Consider the following 25,320-nt stretch of genomic DNA (forward strand, 5'->3'; position numbering starts at 1 on the left):
ACACAGTGAGAACCTGTCTCAAAAAAAAAAAAAAGAAGAAGAAAAGCACAGCCTATCTTCTGTGAGGATGAGGGAGGGAGGAAGGGATTGAAAATCACCTAACAGAGAAAGTCAGTCTTTAATAGATAAAGAATTTCTACAAACAAAGAATATACCAGCGACACAAAAGGAAAAGCAGCATAGGAATATGTTAAGAATAAGGAATACAAATCAGTGTCTTTCAAATAAACAAAGACATCTTTACCTCATTCATAGTAAAAGAAATGCACATAGAATTCTCACTGTGATGTCAACCACTCTTTTTGTGGTATCACAAAAAGCAGGACAATCAGACATTACATATTTTCTATCAGAAGTACACAGCACCACATGTGAAGTAGTCCTCCAAAAAACAAAACAAAGCAATACAAAACCTAAAACCTAAATCTGACTATGCTTCTAGAATATAAATACAAGTTTACATGGTAGACAGGGGACAGAAGAACAGTTAAAAGACACCACTGGGATGCAATCAGCAAAACCTGAATGGTGGGATCCTCTCCAGAACAAATAAACTGGTTTCTTCCATATGCAACAAAATTGAGAAAGAAAATAAAAGGGAAGCAGAGGGAATATTTGAAGATTGAAAGAGATTCAAGAAACACATAAAAATGACAGATAATAATAACTGTTGGTAAGGAAGTGGAAAACTTGCAACTTTCATACTGGGAAGGTAAAATGGGGCAGTGGGAAGGTAAAATGGGCTTTGGAAAACAGTCTGGCAGTTTTTCAGGGAATTAAACATAAAGCTGCCATATGACTCAGCAATTCCACTCCTAAGTATAAAGCCAAGAGAATTGGCAGGGCATGGAGGCTCAGGCCTGTAATCCCAGCACTTTGGGAGGTTGAGGTGGGTGGATCGCCTGAGTCCAGGAGTTCGAAACCAGGCTGGTCAACATGGAGAAACCCTGTCTCTACTAAAAATACAAAAATTAGCCATTCATGGTGGCATGTGCCTGTAATTCTAGCTACTTGGGAGGCTGAGGCATGAGGATCCCTTGAACCCAGGAGGTGGAGGTTGCAATGAGCCTGGGCTACAGAATGAGGCTCCTTCTCAAAAAAAAAAAAATCTACCAATTTGCAAAGTATGAACCTTATTTAAACCCCAATATATATTTTTTTAAAAAAAAACACTTGGCAGGTGCGGTGGCTCATGTCTTTAACCCCAGCACTTTGAGAGGTTGAGGCAGGCAGATCACGAGGTTAGATCAAGACCATCCTGGCTAACATGGTGAAACCCCATCTCTACTAAAAATACAAAAAAAAAAAAAAAAAATAGCCAGGCATGGTGGCGGGCACCTGTAATCCCAGCTACTCAAGAGGCTGAGGCAGGAGAATGGCGTGAACCCAGGAGGCGGAGCTTGCAGTGAGCCGAGATCATGCCACTGCACTCCAGCCTGGGCGACAGAGTGAGACTCCGTTTCAAAAAAAAAAAAAACACTTGTATTAATACAAGCATCATTTGTAAATATTAAAGAACATTTGACTATTTGATTAAATTGAGAACATATTATGTTGTGGAAATACACACATACATATATATGTTCCTTTTCTATAGTAGGACATGATGGAAAATTTACAGATTATATGATGTCTGGGATTTGTTTCAAATAATGCTGCAAGAGAGAGGTGGCCACCCAGAAAGCACCAGGTTATATTCAACCTGAGAAAGCTGATTTAAAACAGAAACAAAAACAAGATCTTCATCATTGCTGAAGGTGGACAATGGGTAAATTGGATTTGTTATACTACTGTTTCTACCTCAGACTTGGCTCATCCCTTGGTGCTGTGCAGCCCTCGAGCAGCCTTGACCCTCTCTGTGCCTCAGGGAGTTTCACCTGCTATTGTTATTCCCATCAGTTCCCACCTGTCTGGCACCTTCCCTTTTGGAATCTCAGGTTCTGCTTCTGTAGGGTTTGGGAAATCTGAGCCCAGTTCCATAATAAAAAGTCAAAAAACAGACCAGGTGTGGTGGCTGAGGTCTGTAATCCCAGCACTTTGGGAGGCCGAGGCAGGTGGATCACTTGAGGTTAGGAGTTCGAGACGAGCCTGGCCAACATGGTGAAACCCTGTCTCTACCAAAAGATACAACAATCAGCTGGGCGTGGTGGCGCGTGCCTGTAGACCCAGCTATTTGGGAGGCTGAGGAATGAGAATCTTTTGAACCTGGGAAGCAGAGGTTGTAGTAATTCGATATGGCACCACTGCACTCCCGCCTGGGTGACAGAGTGAGATCCTGTCTCAAGAAAAAAAAAAAAAGTCAAAAAACAAAAACAGCCTTAGGGAGCTAATGCCACCCTACACCTGTCAGTTCAACATGGATCAATATGTTTGATGCCACCTGGTGTGGGGGAGGCCAGGGTCAGTAGACATTTACAGACACCAGAGAGGACATTTTAACAATGTCTCCAAGTCAAAAGGCCCATTCCTCTCCCCAGTAACACGCTCCTACACACGATTCCTTGCTGGAGAGGATGTCTATCCAGGTAATTCTCTGTGGCCACTGGCCACTGATGCCTGATGTTTGTTACAGCAAAGGACATCACCTGCTGAAATGTCCCTGGTTAGAGACCTGGTACATCAACTTCATGGAATAAAGAGATTCATTACTTGCTTCATTGTGGACAGAAGCTCTTCCATTAATCAGTACGAAGAAGCTCTACCATGTAGGGGTGTGTGGAGGCCGCCCCTTGTGTTAGGAAATAGAAAAGCCTGGCCCCAGAAAGTGGGTGAGTTTACGACCATTTAGATGAAAATCAAGGACAAGTGCACACATCTATTATTGTGTAAACTGCTGGGCACTGTGTGTACTGCAGTGTCAACAAGCAGTTTCCAGTGTGGGCCATGGGGACTTTGATGGCCCCTGAGGAGACACCAAGACTTGTTGGGACAAAAGAGGATGGCACACATCACCTGTACCCTCCTATGGCTTGTCAATTATTTTTTCTGAATGTGGGTCCAACCCAAAATTTTCTATACATATATATTTGTCAGATAAGGTCTCCATCTGTTGCCCAGGCTGGAATGCAGTGGTGTGATTACAGCTCACAGCAGCCTCCACCTCCTGGGCTTGAGATCCTCCCACCTCAGCCTCCCGAGTAGCTTGGAGTACAGGTGTGTGCCACCATGCCTGAGTCCTTTTTTTTTTTTTTTTTGGTAGAGACAAGTCTCGTTGCCCAAGCTGGTCTCTAACTCCTAGGCTCAAGCGATCCTCCCATCTCTGCCTCTCACAGTGCTGGGATAACAGGTGTGAGCCACTGTGCCTGGCCCAAAATATTTTGAAAGGTAGCTATCTGTGAGGCTGGGCAGATCTTCCTGCTGGGCTGCTGGTGAATTCTAGAATGTGGTCAAGGGCAGGCATGGGAGGAAGCCCTGCAGGGGTGCACCATGGGGCGGGGGGAGTATGGACTCCACCTGGGCAGATTAAATTGGGAAAGGGTCGGGAGAGGCAGTCAGATCATACACTTAGGAGAGTTTCAAGTGAGAGAACCAAAGGCCAAAACACTCCCCGAGCTTCTGATAAGGGCCTGGAGAAGCCTGGCAGGCACACAGAGCCATCACCTTCGCCCTGGAAGCCAAGCTGTGCCCTTGTCCAGGATGACGTAAATGGCATGAGGGACACCACGAGCTCTTTGGCTCTGGTTTCTGGAGACAGATTTTTGCTTTTTCACCCAGACTGGAGGGTAGCAGTGCAATGAAGGCTCACTGCGGCCTCAGCCTCCCAAGTAGCTGGACTACAGGTCACCGGCCACCACAGCCCACTAATTTCCTCTAATTTTTTGTACACTCCGAGTCTCACTATGTTGCCCAGGCTGGCCTCCAACTCCTGGGCTCAAGCGATTCTCCCCCTTGGCCTTCCAAAGTGCTGGGATTAAAGGAGTGAGCCAATCGCACCCAGCCACTGCGGCCTCTTAGATCTGCTTTAGCATTTGGAGCCTGGGGGCTTCTGTTCCCCAAGGACCACTAACCTTATCTGAGGCCCCTTTGGAGGGGTCAGGGCGTCCCCCTGGCCACGCCACACACTCAGAGCCAGATGCTGCCAGAAGCTATTATTGTTATTACCGGCCGGCAGCACCGGCTACAGCCACAATCATAAGAGGGAAATGGACTGAATCCCCGCACCCCAATCCCTCACCCACTCCGACCCGAGACTGCCGACCCAGCCTGGCATGTCCCAGCGCTCTTGGGCCCCTGTACCACGCTGGTTCCTCGCCGTGGTGTCCCGCAGGTGTCCCGACCCTTTCCGCACTTCTAGGAGCCCAACTTGGGCGGCGGGGAGGCGTCGCCTGGGGCTCATGAGTTCCACGCTGTCATCTCCACCAGCTCCTACCTCCCAGGCGCCTGCCCTCCCGCACTATCAGGTCGTGCCTCCGCAGCATTTGGCAGATCTGAGCCCGGTCCCTGTCGCCCCTCCGAGGGAGCCTCACCCTGGCCGTGGACTAGAAGCAGCAGGAGCCCACAGGCCACTGCGCTCAGCCGTGCGCGAAGTCTGTGCAGCCGCATGGTCGGCTCGCTGGCCTTGGTTCGCTGCCGGCGGACACGCTGCTGTTCACCCAGAGGCTGCCCCCGGGTCGGTCCAGCCGTGGATCAGTGCTTTGCCCAGCCTCGGAGTTTGGACTGGGCAGGGAGTGGGCGGGGTGGGCTGGCTTGGGCGGGGAAAGATGGGTCTGGGGAGCGGATTGAACAGTCATAGGTGGGTGGCGATCTAGTGGCAGGCAGGTCCGGGCACGGCCACTTCCCCTCTGCCCGGGCCCCTTTGGCATCCTCGGAAGGGGCTGCGCCGCTTCTCCAGTCACTCCACGATCTGGAGAATCCTCTCCTCAAACCTGTCCTTGTCCACAGGCCCGATGAGCGTGCTGGGGGATCGATAGGAGGGGGCAATAAACTAGAACTGGAGAACCCAGGAGGGCTTCTCTGAGGAGGTGCACATTTAGGATCCCCACAGATGGAGAAATGGGAAGGAACTTGATCGGGGTGAAGGAACCGCTTGAGCAAAGGCAGGGAGGAGTGACGGCGCCCTTCATTCTAGAAGCTCCTCCTTGCTTTCGGGACTCAGTTTCCTGGGTTCCCCTTCACGGCCCCTCATCCCCTTACACTCCAGGGTCTGAGGGTCTCCGCAGTCCCCTCCCTACTCAGCCACGCCCTTCTTTGAAACGTACACGTGACCACCGCACTTCTAAAGGAACGCCCCGCTTTGCCTCGGTGGCTTTCAGTTTCCTCATCTCCTGCGGAGACCAGGGCCATGGTCATTTATCCACTTGACGAACATTTCATGAGCACCTGCCGGTCAGAGCGATGCAGATCCGGCACTCCTGAGCCTGTGTTGCAGCAGGGGAGGCAGGCGCGTCACTGGGAGATCCCGAGACACTGGGAGCCCTGCCAGACCAGAGGCGACCAACCAGCCTGGGCATGGGAGTGTGCTGTGGTCTTGTAACTATGGGCCGTACAGTGTCTGAAGCCCGGAGGTGGAGGTTGCAGTGATCTGTGATCATGCCACTGCATTCTAGCCTGGGAGACAGAACCAGATCTTGTCTCAAAAAAAAAAAAAAAAAAAAAGGTAGGGGCAGGAGGTAAATTTAATTGTAAGTTATTCCACCAGAAAGCTGTTAAAAATATAACTATTAAGTCTAAACAGTAATGCTGGAAACCAGCTTTGGGAAGGTATATTGTAGATCTGCAGAACTGAAAAACATACAGAAACATGCATGCAGCCGGTGCTCAATAAATGCTTTCAGAATGTAGTGGGAACATTATGCACCAATCAGTGTTCATTGAAAGGAAAGTCTCCTCCCTCTCTCAAATTCAAGTCAGTCCTGGCTTAATATTATCCTTGTCTACCACCTGGTGGACAATATGGGCAATGTGGGTGTCCTGGTCTTTGTCCCAAACTTCACAGGGCTCTATAGTTGGGCTTAAAGGCCATGGATGGAAAGAAGGGAGACTTTCCCCAGGGAAAACTGGTGCCCTGAGAGGCAAGATGGTCAGAGGCAGGGGCATAAGTGGATTATTAGGGTCTGTGAGACAGGAATACAGCCTTTTAATGACAGAGAGAATATACTTGGGTGAAACCAAGAGGCCGATTAAACACAATTGGCCACTTTTGCACACGAGATAAAAGATGAGGTTTTTGCAGAGCGGGGAAGGAGAAAAGTTTAGGGACAACAATGAGGTAAGTAGGAAAATAATCATGTGGATACACATGGTGAGTTCGTGGATGCTCAGGGGGTTGAAAGGTTGGCAGGGGAATTCTGAAAAGCGAGAGGACATCTCCCTGGATGGAGAGGCCCCTGGGAGCCAGAGGACAGGAATCTCTTCGCAAGTGTGCTAATATCCTGTGAGTATGGGCCTTACAGTGTCTGTAGAACCACTGAGAAGAAGAGCAACCTTCAGGAGACTGGCGACTGAGGAAGCAGCTTGGCTTTCCTGGCCACTGTGCCGGAGGCCCAGGCTCAGGGGCCTATGGACAAGCCCAATCTTGCTTCTGACAAAAATGGGGTGAGTCACCTCTGCAGGACATCGATAGTTGGGTGGGGTTTTTTTTTTTTTTTTTGAGATGGTGTCTCCCATTGTTGCCCAGGCTGGAGTGTAGTGCTGTGATCTCAGCTCACTGCAACCTCTGCCTCCAGTATCAAGCCATTCTCCTGCCTCAGCCTCCTGAGTAGCTGGGATTACAGGGGCCTGCCACCAGGCCCATCTAATTTTTGTATTTTTAGTAGAGATGGGGTTTCACCATATTGGCCAGGCTGGTCTTGAACTCCTGACCTCAGGTCATCCCCCCAGCCTTGGCCTCCCAAAAGTGCTGGGATTACAGGTGTGAGGCACCCAGCTGGCCTAAGGTTGTCATCTATTAACCAAAGAACAAGTCCTTGCCAGACATCAAATGTGCTGGCACCTTCATCCTCGATGTCCAAGCCTCCAGAACTGTAAGCAATACATTTTTGTAATTATAAGGCACCCAGTTTATAATAGCAACCTGTAGTATTTTGTTTAAACTTTATATCAGTAAAGGAAACTCTATTTTTTTCAGACAGGGTCTTGCTGTGTTGCCCAGGCTGGAGTGTAGTGGTGCAATCACGACTCACTGCAGCCTTGACCTCCTAGCCTCAGTGATTCGCCTGCCTCAGCCTCCTGAGTAACTGAGACTACAGGTGTGTGCCACCACATCCAAATAATTTTTGTATTTTTTTGTAGAGATGGCATTTCTCCACGCTGCCTAGGCTGGTCTTGAACTCCTGGGCTCAAGCTCAGGAGGCCCACCCCAGCCTCCAAAAGTGCTGGGATTACGGGCATGAGCCACCACACCCGGCCTAACTGGTAATTTTATTTATTTATTTTTGAGGCAGGGTCTCGCCCTGCCGCCCAGACTGGAGTGCAGTGGTGCAATCATGGCTCACCGTAACCTCTGCCTCCTGGGTTCAAGTGATTTTCGTATCTCAGCCTCCCCGGTAGCTGGCATTCTAGGTATGCACCACAAAGCCTGGCTAATTTTTGTATTTTTAGTACAGGCAGGGTTTCACCCTGTTGTCCAGGCTGGCCTCAAACTCCGGGCCTCAAATGATCCGCCCACCTCAGCCTCCCAAAGTGTTGGGATTATGGGTGTTGGCCACTGCACCTAGCCTAGCCGGTAGTATTTTTGCTATAGCAGCTGAATGGACTAAGACACTAGGCATTCCGGTATCCAGGTTTTCTATTGGCCACTCACAGATATAAGAGCACTTGGGGCTTGTGGAGAGGCAGACAGAGGCTTTTTTTTAGAATTTATTTTTATTCTTTCAGACCTCTCAGGGATGAACCAGACATAGGCTTCTCACACTCAGGTGTGGGCAACATTCTTGAAAGCACCTCCCCCTAAGGCCGGGCGCGGTGGCTCACGCTTGTAATCCCAGCACTTTGGGAGGCCGAGGCGGGTGGATCACGAGGTCAGGAGATCGAGACCACAGTGAAACCCCGTCTCTACCAAAAATACAAAAAATTAGCCGGGCGTGGTGGCGGGCGCCTGTAGTCCCAGCTACTCAGAGAGGCTGAGGCAGGAGAATGGCGTGAACCCGGGAGGTGGAGCTTGCAGTGAGCCGAGATTGCGCCACTGCACTCCAGCCTGGGCGACAGAGCAAGACTCCGTCTCAAAAAAAAAAAAAAAAAAAAAAAAAAAAAAAAAAGAAAGCACCTCCCTCAAAGTGGGAAAGGCCTGGGGGTTCAGAGGAGAGAAGAGAGAAGGCAGGGAGAAGGTGGAGATGAGGAAGGGAGGATGGGGCCCAGGGCTCAGTGGGGTGTTGGGGAGGGTGGGATTCCACTGGGTTTTGCCCATCCACAGCTCAGTGGGGGGATCTATCGAGTGTGTCTAACAAGAGAGGAACCATGGCAGGTTTGGTAGCTAACATGGTACAGTAGCATCTTCTATTCTCTCTTTTTTTTTTGAAATGGAGTTTTGCTCTTCTTGACCAGGCTGGAGTGCAGCGGCCCAATCTTGGCTCACTGCAACCTCTGCCTCCCGGGTTCAAATGATTCTCCTGCCTCAGCCTCCTGAGTAGCTGGGATTACAGGTGTACACCACTGAGCCCATCTAATTTTTGTATTTTCCATATAGATGTGGTTTTACCATGTTTGCCAGGCTGGTCTCCGAATCCTGTCCTCAAGTGATCTGCCAATCTTGACCTCCCAAAAGTGCTGGGATTACGGGCATGAGCCACAGTGCCTGGCCTATTATTCTCTTTTTATTTTTATTTTTCTCATAGTTTTTTCCCCTTATATTTTGTTTTCTTTGCTTTTCAAAAATCTTTTTTACTTGTCATTGACTTGAAGCTCAAAACTTTCCTATTTAGTTTCTAATCATATACTCTCTTTCTCTTTTTTTTTTTTTTTTTTTTTTGAGAAGGGGTCTCACTTTATTACCCTGGCTGGTCTCAAACATCTAGCCTCAAGCCATCCTCCCAACTCAGCTTCCCCAATAGCTGGGATTACAGGTATGAGCCCTCATGCCTGAGTAAGTTCTTAATAAATGCTTGCTGAATGGATGGACGGAATAATGAATGAATGGCTAAGTGAATGAAGGAATCAACTTCTTTCTCCTCAGTGGCTGTGTGTGGGCACAGCAGGCTGACCCTCACCTGTAAGCGAGCCGACCCCCTCCTCCCCAGCACAGGGAGCTACAGCTCTGTGTGTCTCTCTTCAGGTTCCTCGAGCTCCTGGATCTTCTGGGACAGCGCCTTCTTCCAGAACTGGAGCCTGTGGGCCTTCAGAGCCCGGCCCACCACAGGCTGTAGGTTCAGCTGCAGGTATTGCTCCTCCTGGTTGAACAGCGGCCAGTGTGGCAGACCCTCGCCATTGGGGTTCCTGTAGACATGCCATCCCAGCAGGGCGTTATGAGGGTCACTCTGAGCCCCCGGAGCCCAGACCTGAGCACCCTGAGTCTGGTCAGGCAAGCCAGCCAAGCAGGCCAGGTGGGCTTGGGGAATGAGCGGGGAGGCTTCCGGAAACAGGAAACAAGCTAGTGTCAGCACCAGTGGAGGCGGGACGGCCGGCTCTGTTGTGTCCCTCTCTCTGAGAGGGAGACCCTAACAGTGGCACAGCACTGGTGCCCACCCTCTAGGTAGACCAGAGAGATGGAGCGTGTCCACTGCCCCACGCACCCCCACCCTGTCCGAGTGGGTCCCTGAGCTGAGGAAGGGGCTATCATGTGATGAAGGATGCGGGTGTGCTCATGAGGTCACCCCAGACTAGGAGATTGCTGGATGGGCACAAGCCCCCCAACCCGGGGAGGTTGGGACAGGGGTGTGCTGTCTCACCCGTTTCGAGCAAAGTTGGCCCAGTACTTCATCATCTTCCTGCTTAGCTGCTCCTCCTCCTCAGTGAATTTAACTGCAGAAAGAAAGGGGACATGTGTCTTGGTCAGGATGTCCTACCTCAGTATCCCAGGTGGAGCTTGTCCTTGGCCCATTTGCCCTCTGTCCCCAGTCCCGCTTCTCTGCTTTTTCTCCCACTGCCCTCAGGAGCCAGCCTTCCCCTTTTCCAAACTTTCCCCTTAGTCCAAGCTCTGGCTGACTCCATCCTGGGCTCCTTCCTGGCCCCGAAGGCCCCTTTTTCCTTCTGTGTCTGGGAGTCATTGAAGAAACAAACATGTCGCTGAAACACCTGCTCTGCACCACGCCAGACACCCAAGGGTGGGGAGAGGCGGAGGGAGCACAGGCTACAGTCTGAAGAGTAGTTAATTCTAATCCTGGCGCAGCCTTTGGAGCTGACAAACCTTGGATACCCGATCTCATCCTCTCTCTGAGCCTCAGTTTCCTTATCTGGGCAGTGATGGCAATCAATCACCCTTCAGGGACCCAGCCAGGGTCCCAGCCCACCTCCCGGAAAAGGAAGAAGACTCACCGTAGTTGCCCCAGAACAAAGTTCCAAAAACAAAAGGAAGTTCATCACCATGGTCTGCCTTCACATGCGGCGGCCTGATGTTCTTGACCCAGCTCGGCTGATGCTGGAACTCGTAGAAGTACACAGGGGCCTGGGAACCTGTGGGGTGGACAGCCTGTGACACGGTGGACCCTCCCCTGCAGCCTTCTTGCTCACCCATGGTGATAAGACACCTAGGTCCAAAGCTGGCTGGAATCTGGACAGCGGGGTGAGGAGCCCCAGGCTTGGGAAGGAGCAGAGGAAGAGACTTGGGATAAATCATGGCCTCGGACTTCTTAGCTGTGTCATCTTGGGCAAGTCACTGAAGGTCCCTAACTTCAATTTCCTCATCTGTGAAATGGGGAAATGTCTGTCTCTTGGGCTAGCCATGAGGATTTACTGCAATGATGGACGTCAAGTGTCTCAGGGGCCCAGTAAAAATGAGTGGGGACCGGAAAAGCAACAGGTCTCACCTGGAACCCACAGCCCTGAGCTGTACACCTGCCAGCCAGGCCTTAGGTCCAAATATACTCACACTGAAAATGTGCTACTTGGAGGGCAGGGATCACGAACATGGAGTCCGCCATCATCTCCTGGAACTGGGCTTGGAGGGTCTGGGGATCCCCATTGTCCCCAATGTACTCCTCCATCAGCAGGTCACCAAATGTAGGAGGCAACATCTACCCCAGGTGGATCAGGAAAAGGCAGGTTAGTCTGGCTGCCAGGGGCAGGGAGGAGGTGGCCTCAGGCTTGGGGAGATGGACCATGAGATGGAACAGGAAGGGGGAGCAAAGGCGAGGCTCTGAGGTGATCCCACCCCCAAGCACACACACACCTGGGCCTTTGCTCATAGCGGTCACTACATAGGCAGGGTATCTGGGGGTTGAATTCCCTCTGTCTCGGGACAAGACAGGAGCCCGTCTCCATTGACGAGGGACCCCAGGAGCCTTACCATTAGCCTTAACATTTCCTGCAGAACAGCCTGGGAGGCCTCTCTGTCCATTTCCTTCTGGGTGTCATAGATACTTGTGACCTAGGAGGCCGGGAGAGAGTCAGTAGTTGAGGATGGAATAAGCCTGGAGCTCTGAAGCCCTGAACACCCCCCACTACCAGATGGGCTCCCCAGGCACTTGAGGACTTGGGTTGGGCCTCACATTGGGGATGACCCAGCCGAATTCATCGTTGTTGACACCAATGATGCTGGGAACAGGTAGAAAGTCGGCAGAGGCCAGCAGCTCCTGGGGGTGCCTGGGCAGGAAGATCCCATCCACCACTCCGGGGATCATCATGTGGAAAGGCTGAGGGGAAATGCAAGGTCAGGGAACAAGATCAGGTCCCAGACATCTTCTGATGCCGTCTGAGTACCTTCCACTCCTTCCCGGTTCATCCCCGGATGCTCATATCCACCCCAGGAGGTCAATGCCTTGCTCGGGCATGCACCAACCTTCAGTCCCCACCCAGGGCTATGACACTCAGGCATGCAGATGAGGTACTGTGCCCAAGGAATATGAGGGGCATGCAGGCCTGCCAGCACCATGCCTATTGCACCCCTTCCTCTACACCCACATCCATTTAGACCAACCTTGTTAATTGCAAGAATGTCCTCTTTACTCTTGCCCCGCAGGCAGCCCACCAGGGCCTCAGAATCAACTTGGTCACAGGCAGACAGGTTGGCCACCACCTGCAAAGGGACCAGGCAGGGGCTGGCTCATCCTTCCAGGTAGAGGAGAGGAGTTTGCCCAAGGCCCTGGCCAAGGACAGGGGCAACCCAAATCTCAGAGGGTACTTCGTATGAGTTCCTGCAGTTCTGACACTGTTCCACCTCAGAAGTCCCAGACAGAGGGGCCATCCCATCTGCCTAAATGGTTCTCCTCATGATGGGGATCCCTAGGGTGACAACTTTGCACAGAGGTCACAGAACAAACTTGGCCTCTGCAATGGCAGAAGGATGAGCATTCTGACCCTGGAGCCCCCCAGCAATTCCACGGTAGGCAGCAGCTCCTGGGGCATGCTCCCGATGGCCCTAGTCATCCTTGTTTAACAGACAGAGGCTCTGAGGGGTATGAGGGGAGGGAGCAGGCCTAGGCCTACGCAGCTGAGGGCACTCACCGTGGAGATGACATCAGCTGAGCTGGCAATGAGGCCAGGCAGGAGGGCCACGCCACTCTCCATGATGGCCCCATGGAAGAGTCCTTGGGATATGGGGGACACAACAAGTGAAGACACACTCGTGCCACCCGCAGACTCGCCAAAAATGGTGACACGGTCAGGGTTGCCTCCAAAGTGGGCGATATTCTGCTGGACCCAGCGTAGTGCGGCCACTTGGTCCAGGTAGCCCCAGTTGCCGGTTGCATGTTTGTCTCCAGTGCTGAGAAGTAGCAGAGACAGGGATCACAGGGCTGTCCTGACCCCACTCAGCCCACGTTGCCCAGCCCAGCCCTAGTCTCACCTGAAGAAGCCTAGGACACCCAGGCGGTACTGGATGGTGACCACCACCACGCCCTCCAAGGCGGCCAGCATGGAACCATCATACATGGAAGCCATGCCAAAAACAAGCCCACCACCGTGGATCCACACCATCACCTGGGGAAATCAAGGCAGCTACCACGATGCGCCCACCAAGCCAGAACCCCAACTAGACCAACCAGTGCTTTGCCTTTGTCTACCTCCCCATTAGAACTCCAGCACAAATTCATTACATGGGCCACAGACTAGGCACCCAAGATCTAACAGGAAGACCAGGACTCACATCTTTTGGGATCGACCCCCTGTATCAAAGCCTGGTTTTATTAGTCCCAGGAAACTCGCCAAAGTGAAAAGAAAAGGGTTATCTCCCTGATGGCTCCACATGAACATTAATCAAAAATGTCCTTAGCCTGAACCACATAGTGAGACCCTGTTTCAACAGAAAATGTTTTAAAAATTAGCCAGGCATGGTGGCATAGGCCAGTAGTCCCAGCCACTCGGGAGGCTGAGATGGGAAGATCATCCAGGAATTCGAGGCTACAGAGAGCTACGTTCATGCCACTGCATTCCAGCCTGGGCAACAGAGCATGATGCCATCTCTAACAAAAAAGTTTTTGTGTGTGCCCATTCTCATAGGCCCAACGGCTTATCCATGGCTGGGGTTCTTGGTCACCTCAAGGTGCAGCCCTTGGGCACTTGAGTGGATCTCCTGGGCATGAGTTGGCTGGGTGAGTCCTGGGTCCAGCCCAGAGCCACAGCCTTTGACCTCTGGGAGCAGCCAGAACTCTGTGACCCCATGTTCAGGGGCCAGCTGCCCAGCCTGGGTAAGGAGCATTTCTTGGACCTGGTAGTGAGAAACTTCTCAGCAGTGTCCACTCTGCAGCAGGGCCTGAACTAATATTGCCTTTCTAGCTTCTTGCAGAAGAATTGTCCTCCAACCCGCAGGGAACTGTGTGTCCAGACACCCACCGGCAGGTTAGAGCCTTCATGGCTATAGGCTGGCGTGTAGATGCTGAGGTACAGGCAGTCCTCAGACATGGAGATGGAAGGGATGGTCACATTGACTTGGTTCCGAACCTCTGAATCCATTATGGTGAGGTCCTGTAGACACCTGGTAACCAGGGCAAACAATCAGTCCAGTGGCCAGATCATGGCCAAAACGAGACCCTGGATTCAGATGTGCTCCCAGCCACCCTCAGATCCTTCCCACAATACCCTGCACACACATGATCCCTCTCAAAAATCCCTTCCCACCAAGTTACAGTCCACAGGCTCTGGGGAAGCTGGGATGGAGCTTGGACTTTCAGGGAGGCCTCGAGGTTATTGAGGACCTTGGGTATCATTCCTCCCAATGCTGGAAACCTTGACTCTTAAGGGTTTCTATGAGGACCATTGGCTGCATGTGTTGACTTTCACCACTATATCGCTGTACCCCCACAGGCCTGGAACAGGGGAATAGCCCACATATGTGTGCTACATGAGTGAATGGATGTTAATTTCTCATGAGAAAGGCAGTGGGATGTCCCTCATCCCAAGTCTAAACTTTCAAAAACTCATCATTCCCACATGGCCTCCAGTTGGAAACATATACACGTCTCTTGGCCAATGGCTCCTGGCCCTGGCAGTGGACACAGTGACTGTGGAGAGTGCGGGTCCCCAGAAAGCTACCCCTACTGTTCTCTTCAGCTATTTGAAATATCTGCCACTAGAGTTAGGGGCTCCTACAAGGTTCATAGAGCCAACCCGAACCTCTCCCAGAGACATCTGCCACTGGTGGCAGGGAAAGCTCGGCATAACCAGAATCTGGGGAGATATATGTGTCTGCCTCTCCCTTCAGCACCTGGAGCCAATGTCCTCTGAATGCCAAGCCCTGAGCCAGGAGTCTGAGAAGTTATTCTGCCCTCCCGAGCCTCAGCATGCTGATCAGAAAAATGCACATGGGAATCCACGAAACTCAGAAGGAAAACTGGCTGTGGGGGTTTAGATGAAATGACAACTGCAGCCTAGCTGAGCTCAGAGCACCCCCACCCCTGCCCCAGGGCCTGGAGTTCCCTGGACCCCTGGGAGAGCTTACACAGCCGGATGGGTAGTTCCATCCCTCACACCACTCCAAGATTCAGGGGGCTCAGGGGGTGCAAATCGCAGCAGACCTAGAGGTGGCTTGGCAAAGGGAATTCCCAGGAAGGTATGGACCCCGGCATCGGCGCCCTTGACATGGACAAGACTCCCCAGCACCTGCCCCGTGTGTGTGGTCCGGATGGGACTGGCAGAGTCCTGGCCTGTGGGCAGAGAGACAGACATCACGGTTGGGTTTGACCAATCGACTGCCCTCCCAGACTGTTGGTATTGCCGCCTCCTTGCCATCCTCAGCTCAGCTCAAGGGATCCTGATCTATAAACATGGGCTTTACAAACTTCCTGCCTGTAACACTCCCTTCCTGCTCTGCCTTCCTGGGCCTGTCTCCTTCCCACCAGGCTGAGGCTCCTTGGGGCCAGGCATCATCGTTCAGCCCTAGGACCTTCAAACAAAGGGTCACATGTTCTTGATGGGACTAGAGTATCCTTTCAACTGTGTGCCAGGTCATGTGACAGTAGGATGATGGTGGGAATTGGGCAGGCAAGGTTCCTGTCCTCAGGGATGTCATGCCCAAGGTGGCAAGAAATGACATAAAGAATGCATCCTCCAAACTGTGAGTGATGTTGGTGAAAAGAGCTACAAGAGAGAAGTATGGCTGTGGCTGGGACAGAAAAACCACTGCGCCTGGCCTGGGGACCCTAGTGGAACTCTGTCTCTGAAACAAAATCAAGAAAATAAATTAGCAGGGTATGATGGTGCATGCCTGTAGTCCCAGCTATTTAGCAAGCTGAGGTGGGAAGACTGCATGAGCCTGGGAGGTTGAGACTACATTGAGCCATGATTGCATCACTGCACTCCAGCCTGGGTGACAGAGTGAGAACCTGTCTCAAAAACCAACAAACAAACAAACAAAAAAACACCGCCTATCTGCTGTGGGGATCAGGCAGGGAGCAAGTAATTGAAAATCACCTAACAGAGAAAGTCAGTCCTCTTAATAGATACAGAATTTCTACAAACAAAGAATATGCCAGCTACACAAAAGGAAAAGCAGCATAGGAATATGTTCAGAATAAGCGATACAAATTCAGTGTCTCTCAAATAAACAAAGAGAGCTTTATCTCATTTATAGTAAGAGAAATGCACATTGAATTGTCACTGTGATGTCAACCACTTATTTTGTGGTATCACAACAAGCAAGACAATCAGACATTACATATTTTCTATCAGAAGTATGCAGCACCACATGTGAAGTAGCCCTCCAAAAAAACAAAACAAAATAAAACCTAAAACCCAAATCTGATTATGCCTCTAGAATATAAATACAAGTTACAGGGTCGACAGGAGACAGAAGAACAGTTAAGAAGACTCCGCCGGGATGCAATCAGCAAAACCTGAATGGTGGGATCCTCTCCAGAACAAATAAACTGGTTTCTTCAACATGCAACAAAATTTAGAAAGAAAATAAAAGACAGGCAGAGGGTAAATCTGAAGACTGAAAGAGATTCAAGAAGCACATAAAAATGACAGAGGATAATAAGCGTTGGTAAGGATGTGGAAAACTTGGAACTTTCATACATTGCCAGTGGGAAGGTAAAATGGTGCAGCTGCTTTGGAAAACAGTCTGGCAGTTTTTCTGAGATTAAACAGAGTTGCCATATGACTGAGCAATTCTACTCCTAAGTATAAAACAAGAGAATTGGCCATGCATGGAGGCTTATGCTGGCAATCTCAGCACTTTGGGAGGTCAAGGTGGGTGGATCCCCTGAGGTCAGGAGTTCGAAACCAGCCTGGTCAACATGGTGAAACCCTGTCTCTACTAAAAATACAAAAAATACTCAAGTGTGGTGGTGTGTACCTGTAATTCCAGCCACTTGGGAGGCTGAGGCATGAGGATCCCTTGAACCCTGGAGATGGATGTTGCAGTGAGCCTGGGTGACAGAGTGAGACTCCATCTCAAAAAAAAAAAAAAACTACCAATTTGCAAATTATGAACTTTATTTAATCCTGATTTATTTTTTAAAAACTTGTATTAATACAAGTATCATTTATAAATATTAAAGAACACTTGACTATATATTTGATTAAATTGAGAACATATTATGTTGTGGAAATACACACATACATATATATGTTCCTTTTCTTTTAGTAGGACATGATGAAAGATTTACAGATGATATCACGTCTGGGATTTGTTTCAAATGATGGTGAAAGAGAGAGGTGGCCATCCAGAAAACACCAGGTTATATTCAACCTGAGAAAGCTGATTTAAAACAAAAACAAGATCTTCGTCATTGCTGAAGGCGGACAATGGGTACATTGGATTTGTTATACTACTCTTTCTACCTCAGACTTGGCTCATCCTTTAGTGCTGTGCAGCCCTCGAGCAGCCTTGACCCTCTCTGTGCCTCAGGGAGGTTCACCTGCTATTGTTATTCGCACTAGCTCCCACCTGCCTGGCATCTTCCCTTTTGGAATCTCAGGTTCTGCTTTCTGTAAGATCTGAGCCCAGTTCCATAATAAAAAGTCAAAAAACAGGCCAGGTGTGGTGGCTGACATCTGTAATCCCAGCACTTTGGGAGGCCGAGGCAGGTGGATCACTTGAAGTTAGGAGTTCAAGACTAGCCTGGCCAACATGGTGAAACCCCATCTCTACCAAAAGACACAAAAATTAGCTGGGCATGGTGGTGCGTGCCTGTAGACCCAAGTATTTGGGAGGCTGAGGCATGAGAATCTCTTGAACCTGGGAAGCAGAGGTTGCAGTAACTCGAGATGGCACCACTGCACTCTAAGCCTCAGTGACAAAGTGAGACCCTGTCTCAAGAAAAAAAAAAGTCAAAAAACGAAAGCAGCCTTAGGGAGCTAATGCCACCCTACACCTGTCAGTTCAACATGGATCAATATGTTTGATGCCACCTGGTGTGGGGGAGGCCAGGGTCAGTAGACATTTACAGACACCAGAGAGGACATTTTAACAATGTCTCCAAGTCAAAAGGCCCATTCCTCTCCCCAGTAACACGCTCCTACACACGATTCCTTGCTGGAGAGGATGTCTATCCAGGTAATTCTCTGTGGCCACTGGCCACTGATGCCTGATGTTTGTTACAGCAAAGGACATCACCTGCTGAAATGTCCCTGGTTAGAGACCTGGTACATCAACTCATGTAATAAAGAGATTCATTACTTGCTTCATCCTTGAGAGAAGCCCTTCCATTAATCAGTATGAAGAAGCTCTACCATGTAGGGGTGTGTGGAGGCCACCCCTCGTGTTAGAAAGTGGAAAATCCTGGCCCCAGAAAGTGGGTGAGTTTATGACCATTTAGATGAAAATCAAGGACAAGTGCACACATCTATTATTGTGTAAACTGCTGGGCACTGTGTGTACTGCAGTGTCAACAAGCAGTTTCCAGTGTGGGCCATGGGGACTTTGATGGCCCCTGAGGAGAAGCCAGGACTGGTTGGGTAAAAAGAGTGTGGCACACATCACCTGTACCCTCCTATGGCTTGTCAATTATTTTTTCTGAATGTGGGTCCAATCCAAAATTTATATATATATTTGTCAGACAAGGTCTCTATCTGTTGCCCAGGTTGGAGTAAAGTAGTGTGATTACAGCTCTCCACCTCCTGGGCTTGAGATCCTCCCACCTCAGCCTCCTGAGTGGCTAGGAGTACAGCTGTCTGCCACCATGCCTGACTTTTTTTTTTTTTTTTTTTTTTGGTAGAAACCAGTCTTGTTGCCCAAGCTGGTCTCTAACTCCTAGCCTCAAGCGATCCTCCCATCTCTGCCTCTCAAAGTGCTGGGATAACAGGTGTGAGCCACTGCGCCTGGCCCAAAGTATTTTAAAAGGTAGCCATCTGTGAGGCCAGGCAGATCTTCCTGCCTGGGCTCCTGGTGAATTCTAGAATGTGGTCAAGGGCAGGCATGGGAGGAAGCCCTGCAGGAGTGCACCATGGGGCGGGGGAGCATGGACTCCACCTGGGCAGATTAAATTAGGAAAGGGTCGGGAGGGACAGTCAGATCATACACAGGAGAGTTTCGGGTGAGAGGACCAAAGGCTGAAACACTCCTGGAGCTTCTGATAAGGGTCTGGAGAAGCCTGGCAGGCACACAGAGCCTTCACCTTTGCCCTGGAAGCCAAGCTGTGCCCTTCCCCAGGATGACGTCAATGGTGTCAGGGACACCACGAGCTTTTTGGCTTTTTTTTTTTTTTTGAGACAGATTTTTGCTTTTTCACCCAGGCTGGAGTGCAGTACTGGGATGAAGGCTCACTGCAGCCTCAACCTCCCCTGCTAAAGTGACCTCCCACCTCAGCCTCCCAAGTAGTTGGGACTACAGGTCACCCTCCCCTGCTAAAGTGACCTCCCACCTCAGCCTCCCAAGTAGCTGGGACTACAGGTCACCCTCCCCTGCTAAAGTGACCCTCCCACCTCAGCCTCCCAAGTAGCTGGGACTACAGGTCACAGGCACCACAGCCCACTAATTTCTTCTAATTTTTTGTACACACCGAGTCTCACTATGTTGCCCAGGCAGGCCTCCAAATCCTGGGCTCAAGCGATTCTCCCACTTGGCCTTCCAGTGTGCTGGGATTACAGGCGTGAGCCAACCGCACCCAACCACTGCAGCATCTTAGATCTGTTTTCGGATTTGGGGACTGGAGGCTTTTGTTCCCCAAGGACCACTAACATTGTCTGAGGCCCCTTTGGAGGGGTCAGAGCGCCCCCCTAGCAAAGGACGCCACACACTCAGAGCCAGATGCTGCGAGAAGCTGTTATTGGTATTACCGGCCGGCAGCACTGGCTACAGCCCCAATCGTAAGAGGGAAATGGACTGAATTCCCGCACCCTCAATACCTCACCCACTCCAGCCCAAGGCTGCCGACCCGGCCTGGCATGTCCCGGCGCTCCTGGGGTCCCTGTACTCCGCTGGTTCCTCGCCGTGGTGTCCCGCAGCCCGACCCTTTCTGCGCTTCTAGGAGCCCACCCTGGGTGGCGGGGAGGCGTCGCGTGGGGCTCACGAGTTCCACGCTGTCATCTCCACCAGCTCCTACCTCTCAGGCACCTTCCCTCCCCGCACTGTCAGGTTCTGCCTCCGCAGCATTTGGCAGATCTGAGCCCGGTCCCTGTCACCCCTCCGCGGGAGCCTCACCCTGGCCGTGGACTAGAAGCAGCAGGAGCCCACAGGCTACCGCGCTCAGCCGCGCCCGAAGTCGGTGCAGCCGCATGGTCGGCTCGCTGGTCTCGGTTCGCTGCCGGCGATCACGCTGCTGTTCACCCAGAGGCTGCCCCAGGTCGTTCCAGCCGTGGATCAAGTGCCTTGCCCAGCCTCGGAGTTTGGACTGGGCAGGGAGTGGGCGGGGTGCGCTAGCTTGGGCCAAGGAAAGGTGGGTCTGGCAGGAGAGCCGGACTGAGCAGTCATAGGTGGGTGGGGATCTAGTGGCAGGCAGGTCCGGGCACGGCCACTTCCCCTCTGCCCGGGCCCCTTTGGCATCCTCGGAAGGGGCTGCCCGGCTTCTGTAGTCCTCCGCGATCCAGGGAATCCTCTCCTCAAACCTGTCCTTGTCCACAGGCCCGATGAGCGTGCTGGGGGATCGATAGGAGGGGGCAATAAACTAGAATTGGAGACCCCAGGAAGGCTTCTCTGAGGAGGTACACATTCAGGATCCCCACAGATGGAGAAATGGGAAAGAACTTGATCGGGGTGAAGGAACTGCTTGAGCAAAGGCAGGGAGGCGTGATGGCGCCCTTCATTCTAGAAGCTCCTCCTTGCTTTCAGGACTCAGTTTCCTGGGTTCCCCTTCACGGCCCCTCATCCCCTTACAGTCCAGAGTCTGAAGGTCTCCGCGGTCCCCTCCCTACTCAGTCACGCCCTTCTTTTGAAACGTACACGTGACCGCGGCACTTCTTAAGGACCGCCCCCCTTTGCCTTGGTGGCTTTCAGTTTCCTCACCTCCCGCGGAGACCACGGCCATGGTCATTTATCCACTTGACAAACATTTCACGAGCGCCTGCCGGTCCGAGCGATGGGTACGCCGTACTCCTGGGCCTATGGTGCAGCAGGGGACGCAGGCGCGTCACCGGGAGGTCCCGAGACACTAGGAGCCCTGCCAGGCCAGAGGCGACCAACCGTCCTGGATACGGGAGCTCCCGGCCAGCCTGACTTCCAGGAGGAAGCGGTGTGGGGATCACCTCCGACCGCCTTTAGTGCCCCCTGAGACCTGGCTCTGGCCTCTACGTTTCAGCCCGCTACTGGCTCGCACGACCCAGCGCCACCAGGGTCCCTTCTCAGCGCCTTTGCTCCAGCGACCATCATGTTCCCGAGTCGGAGCAGCCAGCGCCGTGGTCACGGCTTCTCTCACACCTCAGGCGGAGAACCCATAACGCGGCGTGTCCCTCGCGCGACCCCGTCGCCACGCCACGCCCCCTTCCCGTTCTCCGGAAGTGCGCGGGTAGGAGCGGAAGCGCAGGCCTGCTGAGATCGGCTGTGGTGGTTCCGCGATGGTAGGCGGCGGCGGGGTAAGCGGCGGCCTCCTGGAGAATGCCAACCCCCTCATCTACCAGCGCTCTGGGGAGCGGCCCGTGACGGCGGGCGAGGAGGACGAGCAGGTTCCCGACAGCATCGACGCACGCGAGATCTTCGATATCCGCCGCTGCTGGGCGCGGGCGGGTTCCGGGGGCTTGCGGTGCGGGGAGCAGTGATGTCGAGCAGCTGGTGGAGCCGCATCCCAGCAGGGCGTTCCTGACAGAGGGTTCTGAGTGGGCAAGGGCGTAGAGTCCCTTTTCCTTCACTTCCCACATCTGATTCGCTCCATCAATGACCCGGAGCATCCACTGACGCTAGAGGAGTTGAACGTAGTAGAGCAGGTGCGGGTTCAGGTGAGTCACTTCCGAGGGGAGCGAGTTGTTCCAGAGAGTCAGAAAGGTTTCTGTGCACCAGGAGCTGGCGTGCTCTACGCTCACGAACACTGAAGGGTATCTTAGGGAAGGGAGATTGTGCCTATTTTATGGGTGTTGAAACGGAGGCCCATAGAAGTTGGGTGATTTGCCCAAAGCAACAAACTAAGAAGAGGGGCTTTGGGCTGAGGGTGGTTGACTCTTGACATCTCCCCTCCACAACCAGGTTAGCGACCCCGAGAGTACAGTGGCTGTGGCCTTCACACCAACCATTCCGCACTGCAGCATGGCCACCCTTATTGGCCTGTCCATCAAGGTCAAGCTTCTGCGCTCCCTTCCTCAGCGTTTCAAGGTAAGTTGGAGCTGAGCCCCGGGAGTGGGACCAGGCATTGAGGGTCTACTGCTGAGGATGGGGACTGGGAGAGCATGAACATGGAGAGGACATCAGAGTGGGGCCTGGAAGGATCCCCATTAGCAGAGAGGAAACTGGGAGGAAGCTTTCCAAGTCGATGTGACAAGAATAAAGATCTGAGCTGGAAAGTGGAGAAAAGTATTGAAGAGTGTGGCAGGAAGGGCAGCAGGGAGCGGCAGATGGGTTTGGACCAGGGGTGGAGCACAGGCAGCACTTTAAGTCAGCAGTAGTGGGCCAGTTCTTTGGACAGAATTGGAATAGCTAGGGCCGGGCGCGGTGGCTCACGCCTGTAATCCCAGCACTTTGGGAGGCTGAGGCAGGTGGATCACCTGAGGTTAGGAGTTGGAGACCAGCCTGGCCAACATGGTGAAACCTCATCTCTACTAAAAATACAAAAATTAGCGGGGGGTGGTGGCATGTGCCTGTGGTCCCAGCTACACGGGTGGCTGAGGAAGGAGAATCAAATTGAACCTGGGAGACAGAGGTTGCAGTGAGCCAAGATCACTCTACTGTACTCCAGCCTGGGCAACAGAGCAAGACTCAGTCTTGAAAAAAAAAAAAAAAAAAAGGCCGGGCGCGGTGGCTCAAGCCTGTAATCCCAGCACTTTGGGAGGCCGAGGTGGGCGGATCACGAGGTCAGGAGATCGAGACCATCCTGGCTAACACAGTGAAACCCCATCTCTACTAAAAATACAAAAAATTAGCCGGACGTGTTGGCAGGCGCCTGTAGTCCCAGCTACTCGGGAGGCTGAGGCAGGAGAATGGCATGAACCCAGGAGGCGGAGCTTGCAGTGAGCCGAGATCGCGCCATTGCACTCCCGCCTGGGAGACAGAGCAAGACTCCGTCTCAAAAAAAAAAAAAAAAGAAAAAAAAAAAAAAAAAAGAATTGGAATACTTGTGGATGGGTTTGGGGTGTAACGGAAGGGCCAGAGTCCAAAGGCATGATTAGGAGGAAGGATCAGCTGGAAATGGTGCCTGAGGGTCTGGGGGCTGCAGGGAAAAGTGTGGGTTGGTGGGTGGGTGGTCAGGCCCTGGTTATCTCCCTCCCAGATGGACGTGCACATTACTCCGGGGACCCATGCCTCAGAGCATGCAGGTAAGTGTGGACTGGTGGTGAGGGTGTTGGCCCGGGCACCCCCTAAGCAGTCTGAGGCTTCCCCCTTGCACAGGAGTCTATGGGCAAGACTGGGGATGGGTAACTGCATGAGTGAAATTGCCAGAGACTCCTCAGTGTAGGTTATAACCTAAACCAAAGCTGGCCTGACAAGACTCTCCTGTGCTTACCATGTCCTCTTCTCCCAAATCCCCTCTCACCAAATATACAGGACCAGAGTGTGTCACGCTTCAGCAGCTCAGGAGGCAGCCAGGGGGAGGGATCCTAACAAGGCAGATTAGGTGGGCTCACGTGGTTGAAGTAGCCTGATCAAGATGTGGGGTCCTGGGAAGGAGGTGACAGGAGGTCTCTGTTGCTGTGGGGGACAGATCCTATACAGAGGTTCAGAGGTAGGGCTGGCTAGCACTCTGGCCAGAGCCTAGCTTTGACTCTGCCTTCCTCACACCCTCCGTCCCACCTAGTGAACAAGCAACTTGCAGATAAAGAGCGGGTGGCAGCTGCCCTGGAGAATACCCACCTCCTGGAGGTTGTGAATCAGTGCCTGTCAGCCCGCTCCTGAGCCTGGCCTTTGGCCCCTCAGCCTGCATACTGTTATCCTGGTCCCAGCTCCTGCCAGGGCTCTTACCCTTGTTTTCTTGAGTCACTCACAATGAGAAACTAACATTTTGTTTTTTGTAATAAAGTTAATTTATATTCAGTTCCCAGCGTGCCTTGGTGTCTTTCATCTTGGTGGAGTCATTTGGAGTTTGAGGGGGGATGGTGGTAGTAAGTGCCTCTGAAGGGTGGTGTACTTGCAACTTTTCGTAAAATAAAATCAAAATGGAAAGAGTAGTGTACGAATGTGCCTGTATGCCCACCACCACCACTAGAGTCAACAGTTGTTGACATATTGCAACACTGGTCTTATTTATGTGTGCATATGTAAATATCATTAAGTAAGCTGCAGAGACTTGACTCTTCACTTTGAAGTACTGCAGCCCCTATAGTCAATATAAGCCTGTATAGCCACAATACTTTTATCTGATCAGAAAATGAACAGTTCCTCAATACCATCTAATACCCAGGCATATCTGGATTTCCCTAATGTGTCATTCATAGTTGTTTTTGTTTTGTTTTTGAGACAAGGTCTTACCCTATTGCCCAGGCCTAGGAGCAGTGGCAAGATTGTAGCTCACTGCAGCCTCCAACTCCTGGGTTCAAGCAATCCTCCAGCCTTGGCCTCCCAAGTAGCTTGGATTACAGGCATACACCACCATTCCTGGCCAAATTTTTTTTCTTCGAGGGGACAGAGTCTTGCTCTGTTGCCCAGGCTGGAATACAGTGGCACAATTATACCTTTCTGCAGCCTTGACTTCCTGGGTTCAAGGGATCCTCCCACTTCAGCCTCCCGAATAGCTGGGACTGCAGGCATGCACCACCATGCCTGGCTAATTTTTAATTTTCTTGTAGAGACAGGGTCTCCTAGGTTGCCCAGGCTGGTCTCTAGCTCCTGGGCTTAAGTGATCCTCCTGCCTCATCCTCCCAAAATGTTGGGATTACAAGTATGAGCCACCCTAACCAGCCCAATTTTTAAAAAAATTTATTTATTTATTTATTTATTTTTATTTTTTATTTTTTTGGGTAGAGATGAGGCCTTGCTGTGTTGCCCAGCCTGGTCTCGAATTCTTGTCCTCAAGCAATTCTCTCACCTGGTTTGCCAAAGCACCGGGATTATAGGCTTGAGTATCACACCTAGCTGTTTTTCAGGTTTTTTTTGTTTTTTTTTGAGATGGAGTCTCGCTCTGTTGCCCAGGCTGGAGTGCAGTGGCGCAATCTCGGCTCACTGCAAGCTCCACCTCCCAGGTTCACGCCATTCTCCTGCCTCAGCCTCTCCGAGTAGCTGGGACTACAGGCGCCCGCCACCAAGCCTGGCTAATTTTTTTGTATTTTTAGTAGAGA

At 51.7% G+C, this 25,320-nt stretch overlaps 3 protein-coding genes across 15 annotated transcripts in view; 1 reads left to right on the forward strand and 2 right to left on the reverse strand.

Annotated features, from left to right (window-relative positions):
• Positions 1–4,583, reverse strand: part of CES2 (carboxylesterase 2) — a 15,279-nt gene extending 10,696 nt beyond the window's left edge. For all 4 annotated transcript variants that reach the window (XM_055298201.2, XM_063611764.1, XM_055298202.2 and 1 more), the window contains exon 1: positions 4,467–4,583. In XM_055298201.2, the coding sequence (XP_055154176.1) occupies positions 4,467–4,542 (76 nt within the window). In that variant the 5' untranslated portion in view covers positions 4,543–4,583. The remainder of the gene's footprint in view (positions 1–4,466) is intronic.
• LOC129492859 (cocaine esterase-like) lies at positions 100–21,370 on the reverse strand. Of its 9 annotated transcripts, XR_008660980.2 has the most exons (15): positions 20,912–21,019; positions 20,111–20,544; positions 14,966–15,170; positions 13,861–14,002; positions 12,875–13,008; positions 12,535–12,793; positions 12,008–12,106; positions 11,580–11,723; positions 11,378–11,458; positions 10,961–11,105; positions 10,408–10,545; positions 9,822–9,894; positions 9,144–9,369; positions 8,204–8,224; positions 7,785–7,881 (listed from the first exon to the last, which is right to left on the reverse strand). XR_008660980.2 is itself a non-coding variant. In XM_055298199.2 (14 exons), exons 1-13 carry the CDS (start codon positions 20,956–20,958, stop codon positions 9,183–9,185), a joined length of 2,088 nt encoding a protein of 695 aa, XP_055154174.1. In that variant the 5' UTR covers positions 20,959–21,019; the 3' UTR covers positions 100–5,357; positions 9,144–9,182. The 9 variants fall into 9 exon arrangements, 8 of the variants coding, with proteins under 8 accessions (XP_055154174.1, XP_063467832.1, XP_063467829.1 ...); XM_055298199.2 differs by lacking the exons at positions 7,785–7,881; positions 8,204–8,224 and adding an exon at positions 100–5,357; XM_063611759.1 differs by lacking the exons at positions 7,785–7,881; positions 8,204–8,224 and adding an exon at positions 5,598–6,960.
• An 82-nt stretch (positions 21,371–21,452) lies between these two features.
• On the forward strand, positions 21,453–24,082 carry CIAO2B (cytosolic iron-sulfur assembly component 2B). Of its 2 annotated transcripts, XM_055298203.2 has the most exons (5): positions 21,453–21,601; positions 21,758–21,837; positions 22,082–22,207; positions 23,319–23,364; positions 23,844–24,082. In XM_055298203.2, exons 1-5 carry the CDS (start codon positions 21,460–21,462, stop codon positions 23,939–23,941), a joined length of 492 nt encoding a protein of 163 aa, XP_055154178.1. In that variant the 5' UTR covers positions 21,453–21,459; the 3' UTR covers positions 23,942–24,082. The 2 variants fall into 2 exon arrangements, with proteins under 2 accessions (XP_055154178.1, XP_063467878.1); XM_063611808.1 differs by having other exon boundaries at positions 23,319–24,082.
• The last annotated feature ends 1,238 nt before the right edge of the window (positions 24,083–25,320 follow it).

Source organism: Symphalangus syndactylus, chromosome 11, assembly GCF_028878055.3.
Source record: "Symphalangus syndactylus isolate Jambi chromosome 11, NHGRI_mSymSyn1-v2.1_pri, whole genome shotgun sequence".
Taxonomy (NCBI): domain Eukaryota; kingdom Metazoa; phylum Chordata; class Mammalia; order Primates; family Hylobatidae; genus Symphalangus; species Symphalangus syndactylus.